Source organism: Cibotium barometz, chromosome 4 (genome assembly GCF_041138505.1).
Source record: "Cibotium barometz isolate CiBa-2024 chromosome 4, ASM4113850v1, whole genome shotgun sequence".
NCBI classification, from domain to species: domain Eukaryota; kingdom Viridiplantae; phylum Streptophyta; class Polypodiopsida; order Cyatheales; family Cibotiaceae; genus Cibotium; species Cibotium barometz.
In genome coordinates this window covers 29,129,479-29,137,314 of record NC_141049.1, presented here as the reverse complement: position 1 = coordinate 29,137,314, position 7,836 = coordinate 29,129,479, and the positions used below count along the sequence as shown (strand labels likewise).

The following is a 7,836-nucleotide window of genomic DNA, read 5'->3' as shown; positions in this document are numbered from 1 at the left end:
ATGTAGAGACAGGGAGACAGAGAGGGGCACAATTGTTACTCCACGCAAGAGCAAGAGAGCCATACTTGACCACAAATTAGAGAGAGCGAGTGAATGAGAGAGAGCCGTATTCGTAATAGATTGGCAGGGCACCTATTCCTGGAATCATGATGCTTCGTGCTTCGGTAGCGACCACATATTTAAACACGACCATGTAAGTACAGAAAAGGACGCGAGGTCTACTAGGGAAATACATTGCTCCATGCAAGAAAGCAGATCTTGCAGTATATACCTTGATGAAAATAAAGAAGTGCAGTTAAATAACTCGATTTGATTAATTAATGGCAATGAGTGCTCTATGAGAAATGAACCGGCCATGCTGTGTTTGAAGCGATCAGTTTAAGCAAATTGAATATTTCCATTAAAAGCGAGATGAAGCTAAATTACACAGGTGCATATCCACACTGCGTGCAGGCCGGACGTAGAACCGTGGGCGCCGGAGACGAAGCTGGGCCTGGCCAGGCATTCACCAGGGCACCCGGGGCAGTCATTGTGGCACTGTGGGGGCCTTGATCCCGGCTGTCTCTGCATTGAGGAAATCACAATTCTGTGATGGGTCTTGCAATAATATTACATAAAATCGTCAAACATTTTGGTCTTCCCACTTGTGGAAAAAGAGTGTATCCCCTTTATGCAGCACAGTTGTACACTAGTATAGCATATATACAGTGCCACAGTACATACAATAGCACTGGAAAAGGAAGAACGTTATAGCCAGCTGGGTGTGCTTGTCTTCGATTAAGAAAAAACTGGCCTTTGTGAACGGCTATCTGGCTTGGGTCTACCTACGCTTGGTGTGGGTGTGTGTGTGAGAGAGAGAGAAGAAGACAGAGACACAAAGACGACACACAGTTGTGGTATCATGTAGGGCTTCATTTTTCCTAGAGAGTGCATGTGTGTGTGTGCGCGCGCGCGTGCGCGAGTGTGTGAGTGCTGGAGGGAGGGTGGTTGTTGACTAGAGAGAGAGAGTGTCACAGTGTACAGAAGTTGTGTGGCTTAAAATTTCAATTATTCTAGCTGATGTCAACGACAGTAAAAGCAACTACCTCGAGTTGGATCACGTCGCTCAGGTAACGCTCGCTTTGAGGTGCCTCTGCGTGAAGCCAAATCAACAAAGAAATAAATCTCCCTCCTTACCTCCCTGTCACTCACTCACTCTCTCTCTCACACACACACACAGCCACACACACATAGAATCCAGCCTACCTCCCTCCCTCCGTCTCTCTCTCTGTCTTTCTCTCTCTCTCAATCAATCACAGGAGCACACACAGAATGCCTGGCACTTATTCTTTCCCACTCCGTTGAGTCAGAATGGAAGAAGAGTTGGATTTTTTAAAAAATTCACACGGAAGTTCGAGTGAAAAGAGGCGGGAGTTATTTATAAATTTATGAGAAATCACAGACCGTTTCCGTCAAGGAGCAGAACCACCCACGCCCTCGGACGCAAGGACAAGACAAGCACAACCCAAATTCCAATGCATTGTGGGTGTGTGGGTGTGTTTGTATTTACACACACACATGCATACATGTATATACATATATATAATATGTATATAAATGTATATGTACATGTGCACAGACACACAGCCACACACACACACACAGCCACACACACATAGAATCCAGCCTACCTCCAGGCTCCCTCCCTCCGTCTCTCTCTCTCTCTCTCTCTCTCTCTCAATCAATCACAGGAGCACACACAGAATGCCTGGCACTTTTTCTTTCCCACTACGTTGAGTCAGAATGGAAGAAGAGTTGGATTTTTTTTAAAATTCACACGGAAGTTCGAGTGAAAAGAGGCGGGAGTTATTTATAAATTTATGAGAAATCACAGACCGTTTCCGTCAAGGAGCAGAACCACCCACGCCCTCGGACGCAAGGACAAGACAAGCACAAGCAGAAGCAGCAGTAACAGTGCGAAGCTACGGGGTGGGACCCGCCAGAGGCAACGAGCAACTGCCAGGGATGGAGCTGCCATAATGCCATTCTATCTGTTTGACATTCTGTGTATGTGGAAAGAATGCAGTTAAAGAGTGTGGAAGGCAGAACAGGAGCGGTCTCCGCCTAGAATTGCAGTTGAGAGAGGGAAGCGGGAGGAGGAGGAGGATGTGCTTGTAGCGTGCACGACCTGCAGAACTCTCACTCTCCGGGAGGACGGTCTTTGTTGTTGTGTCAGACGCCAAACCAGTAACCTTGCCTTCATATACTTCATATATCACAAACACATTATACTGTGTATTAAAAAAAATCGTATCCTTCAAGTAGGTTATTTGAAGTAGAAGATTTTAACATATATATGTGTAATTATAATACTATGCATATAGAAGTTAAATTCTTCAAGTGATCAGTGATCACGTAAAGTTGAAAATTTTAAGATACGTGTGTCACTTGTGTACTATTTAGCCCTAATACTAGCTCAATTGATTTTTTCAGATATAAATTGTACTACTATGTAGCTCCTTTACTATTACATATTGTATGGTACTTTCTAATACCATACTTTCCATATTAGATTAGTGTAGCTTTTTGAGATGCTTAACTAGAACACAAAGTCACTAAGAGTAGTTCTAGTTCACTTAAATCAAGGCCAAATAATTGTGCCTCGATCTTGTCATTGGATGCCCCTACTTATCCAGACTTTGATATTTATGCAATGGTGTCTCCATAGGTTTGGCTACCCCTACTTATCCAAACTTTGATATTTATGCAATGGTGTCTCTATAGGTTTGCCTGCTTGCAAACCTAGCATATTTAGGTAGATTTGTTTTGGGTATGCCTTAAAGATCCCCATATAGGAATGCATTGTGGGTGTGTGGGTGTGTTTGTATTTACACATACACACATGCATACATGTATATACGTTTGTTTCTCATTTACATACATCCTAAGCATGTCCTCTAAAACCCGATTAACCCTTTCAGTTTCACCATCTGTTTGTCGATAAAAAGTAGTACTCATTCGCAATTGTGTGCCAATTGCATGAAAGGTTGCTTCCCAAAAGTTAGATATAAACTTAGAATCCCGGTTAGAAACAATGCTTTTTGGCATACCATGCAAGCGAAAAATTTCCTTCACAAATAATTTTGCTATATGCATTGCGGTGTCAGTCTTTTTCATTGGGAAGAAGGGAGCCATTTTTGTGAGTCTATCAATACAAAGATAGTGTCATACCCACCCCGTGTGATAGGCAATTTTGTAATGAAATCCATGGAAATTGATTCCCACTTTTTACCGGGTATATCTAATGGTTGCATTTGAACTCCCTTGTTATCTTTTTCAAGCCCCTTGATTTTGTGTTGAGTGTGAGTTTTTTGTTTGAATGTAAGAGTTCTATCTTCGCAATCAATCAACGCATGATTACCCACTAGCCAATCCATGCCAATGATTACGTCTCGCTAACCCATGTCTATAACATAAAAGTTTCCTTTATGTTCAGTTTCAGCCACAACGTAAAAGAAAGATTTTCAATGTACCCACTTGTGTAATGTCTTCTAACATTAGCCAACTCAACTGGGCGTTTTATATCTTGATGAACTTCGAGTCTCAAGTTTTCAGACATTTTGGAAGTGATAAAACAATGAGTACTACCCGAGTCTATCAAAAATGTATCTTTTGAGTCCCAATCTTTCTGGGAATTCTGATAACAGAAACCCTCAAATGTTCAAGAGAAGAAGAAGTCTTACACTTCATAAGAAAATCAGAACACTTACCTTTTTCGCTTGCATCCTCGATTGTGGTCTCCAAAACCTCATTCATCTTTGCTTGTAGTGGCTTGTCCATAGCTTTGTTTGGACACTCGTAGGTACGATGTCCCTGCTCCCTGCATCGAAAGCATAATCCCAACCGCTTTGCCCTCTCCAAGAATTTGGGATCATGTTGCCAACGCACGGGTTGTCTCTTCTTACCATTGTTATTACTAGAATTGTGATTTTGTGAAAAACTCCTCGGATTTGGTGCACGGTTGTTGTCATTAGAAAAATTCTGATTCTGTCTTGGTCTCTTTGATTAAAGGGTGCGGATCCCTGAGGACAATGGCGTGTCGATATGATCCTAGAGCCATAAGCTCCAGAGTTTGCTTTCTTTTCATTGAACTTCTCCATCTTCTCATAGTTCTTTGCTCTAGCCACAGCATCAAGAAAATCCACACATCCAGATCTCTTGACTTGAAAACGTAGTGTCTCGTAGCCCTTCAATAAACTTGCTCTTTAATGCATCGCCGGTCACCTGAGGTGCGTATTTGTGAAGCCGTAAAAAATTTTCTTTGTATTTGTCCACTGACAGATTATGCTTGTCTTCTTCAAATTGCTTGAAGCCGTAAAACTCCATCTTCTTCTCCATATTGAAGTAAGGCGAGCAATACCTTTTCTCAGCTTGAGTTCGAAATTCATCCAACAAAATAGGTCCCACAATCGTTCGCGTCTGCATATAAGACTTCCACCAAAGTTTAGCAACACTTCGAAGCTACAGAATTGCAATTTTGGCCTTTGATTCTTCAAAAAATTCGCGTAGTGCAATGAAGTCTTCAATCTCTTCTATCCATGCCTTGAGATTTTTGCCAGTCTTCTTTTCGCCATCAAACTCGTTCAATTTTGCTTTGTTGAAAACCTGCTTAATTGTAGATTCACCAGCATCATCTTCCAAAGATCTCTCTTGTCTTCTAGTTGGCGGTCTTATTTCCCCAGCTCCATTGTTCGAAGGTTCACCCATTCCTAAATCCACAAAAATACCTTCAACCGGACTCACAGTCGCCTTCCCTGCTTTCTCCCTTCTCAATTCATCTCGCAAAGACTGAATTAGTGCTTCTTGTTCTCAGAGCCGTTCCTCTAAGTTTGCCATCTTCAAGGATGTAGCCTGCTCTGATACCACTTGTAACAAGACCTCTTCAAACACAGTACAGAATATTGGTAGACAACAAGACAAGATCAAATAGATGGAGAGAGATCAGAGAGAGATTTTATTATATTGCAAGAGAGGTTACAACGAAAAAAGTACTTCTATACAGAAGCTCGACCACACGACCACCCCCGAGCATTTGTATGCATAGGCTGCCTTAATCACACTCACACTCGCAACCACACTCTCAGTCGCAATCATGCTCTCAATCACATTCACAATCGCAATCACAAGAGGTCTCACGGTATATGTGTCACACACACACTCGCGGTATGCCGAATATAAAGACACATTCTCCAAAAATAGCCAAAAGCGAGATGGTGCTCCAAAAGCACGTGGCCCTTTCCTCAAATTTTGGCGCGCGGTCGATGCTACAAAACGTGGTAAAAAAACAAAAGAAAACTTTTCGAAAAGATTAGCAAAGTTGTTTTTTTACACTAGAAAAATCGACCCTTCTTCAAGCTTCCGTATCTCCAAAATTGATGAGAATTTACCTGCGCTCATGAGATAGTGTTTTGTTCTCCTCGGCGAGCTCTACAAGCACCGTGAGACACTCTCTCTCCAGACTTGCCTCCGAATTCTAAAAAAACAGACTTTAATATTGAATTTTCTAGAGAGAGAATGAAAAACAGGCATTTTCTTACTTTTTCTCTAATCTAAGGCATCAAACGAGATTTAAAACGACTAAAGTATGAAACCTTCACTCTGGCAAAGTTGTTCTATGTGATAAGGACTACATTTCATACATACAAAACTTTTTCTAGTTCAATCCATAACATGCTCAAAAATCAATCCCAATGTATGCACTTGTGAAGGTGGGATGAGTCACTGTCAGAACATGCCCATATGAGACTTTGCACAAACATCCAAAATCACCTAAAAATCGCTTTTAAACTTTATCTACATGCATGATACAAAAAAGTTTATTATGGCCTACAAGGGTCTATTACAATATATATATATATATATATATTTATGGATATGTGTAAGTATAGGTAAATAAATATATGTGCTACGTAAATACATACCTATATATAATATATAAATTTATGTAGGTGTTACATGCAAGAAAAAAATGATCTAGACTTATTAGAAATTTGTCCTAAACCTTACATAGTATTTAAGAGTTGAGAGATAGATTTTTCAAGACAAAAAAATTTATTGTATTAATAATTAATTCAATTAAATTTCCTTCTTGGAGTTTCTTTTTAGTTGTTGAGTCTTTGAAACCCAAAATATGACAGTATTGTGAGCTTATATGGTGGTTTACTTTAGTTATACTAATAAATCAATGTCTCCACTAAAGTAATTGGTCAAGAATTTATATGTAAACATTTTAATTTAGCTAAAAATAAGTTGATGGTGTCAACTTTCAAAACTGCATTGATAGCAAAACAATGTATATAAACCATTTCTTATATTTGGATCATCTAGTGAGAAACTTATGAAACTAGTGTTTATTATTATATATAATGACTAGATATTCTATTTAAAGCCTTATGAGGTGTTTAGAATTGCATAAAGTAGTCTCTTATTCTCGAGGAATGAATATAGTTAATAATTTGTAAACTTTTGTCTAAAACAAAGTGCCTAAATGGATAGGTGTATATGTGAATGGATTTCATAAAATGTACCAGCAAAACGCATAACATTGTACAGAACATGTGTGCAAGATTTGGTCATTGTCTATGATTGATTGATTAGCTATAAAAATCCTCAAAGTTATTTTTTTAAGAGAACTAAATACCTTAAAATTATCAGTAAGACCTAAATTTTGGAGTTCTAAAAGTAGTGGTCCTAACAGTGGTATTAGAGCTTTGGGACCACTAAAGAGAAGAAGGATTTTTGAAGAAAATTCAAAAGCAAAATTTTATGCAACTATTTAGAGCAAAGAAGGTAAAGGACCTAAATTTTGGCAAATAATATAGCTTCAAACAAAGGAGGAATACTTACACGTAACTAAAGAATTGGGGCATTGTCAAAAATTGATTGGGGACCATTAAAAGGAGTTTTATCCATTGGACAATACCTCTTTTTCACCACCTTTTTTAAAACCTCTCTCCAAAACCAACATCTGATTTCCTCATCCTCTCCAAAATCCAAGCATATAGATGGAATAAGCAAGGACTCAAGCTTCTTCTCCTACTCCAAAAATGTTAACAGCTTTTTAATCTAGGTAATCCATATTCAATGGTGTGGACGAGTTCACAAAGAATTTATTCTTTTAAAAAAATCTAGTTCCAATCTATTTCCTTCTTTTTCTCTTTGCTATTTGTGTGCTACTAGTGAGACTATCCTTTTCTCCTTCTCTCTCTCTCTTTGTCGTTGGTTGCCCATCGTCAATTCCCTTTCTCTCTCTTTGCTACTGTGCTAACAATCGGCCATCATCTAGGCTTTGCAAGCTTTAAAAGCTATAAGGCTTAAAATTTAAAATCCTTTATGATGAATGTTAGGTTGCCATAGTATGTACTAGCATCTACACTCAATATATATAAGATAGCCCTATAGTGACTGTAATAGTTCAACATATGCATTATTGTTGAGTTTATTGATGTAATAAACAGAACAACATTTATTTATACATTTATGTCTGATTTCCTCAAAGTCAATCCCATGGAATAGACCCATTTCAAAAAATAATCATTTCTAGTAGTAAGACATAACTTCTATAAGTATAAATATCTAATTAGATTAATTATGATAGTAAATTCCTCCCCTTCCTCCATTTGTATCCCTAAAAGCCAAGTGCCCCACGTGATCCTTAAGACCAGAGAGGTTACTATCCATTTATTGATTTTTCTCCAAAATCCTATGATGGCAAGGCAACTCCAGGATGCTTGCGTCCATCCTCAAGTGTTGCACCACACATACGGCAAGCCCTTAATGTGGAGTTCCTTTTTACCA

At 39.0% G+C, this 7,836-nt stretch overlaps 1 protein-coding gene across 1 annotated transcript; it reads right to left on the bottom strand.

Annotated features, from left to right (window-relative positions):
* Window positions 1–378: 378 nt before the first annotated feature.
* Window positions 379–2,218, bottom strand: LOC147639130 (uncharacterized). Its single transcript, XM_086782800.1, has 3 exons — window positions 1,876–2,218; window positions 1,086–1,132; window positions 379–564 (listed from the first exon to the last, which is right to left on the bottom strand). The coding sequence occupies exons 1-3, from the start codon at window positions 2,015–2,017 to the stop codon at window positions 418–420; spliced, it is 336 nt and encodes a 111-aa protein (XP_086638926.1). The 5' UTR covers window positions 2,018–2,218; the 3' UTR covers window positions 379–417.
* Between the last annotated feature and the right edge of the window lie 5,618 nt (window positions 2,219–7,836).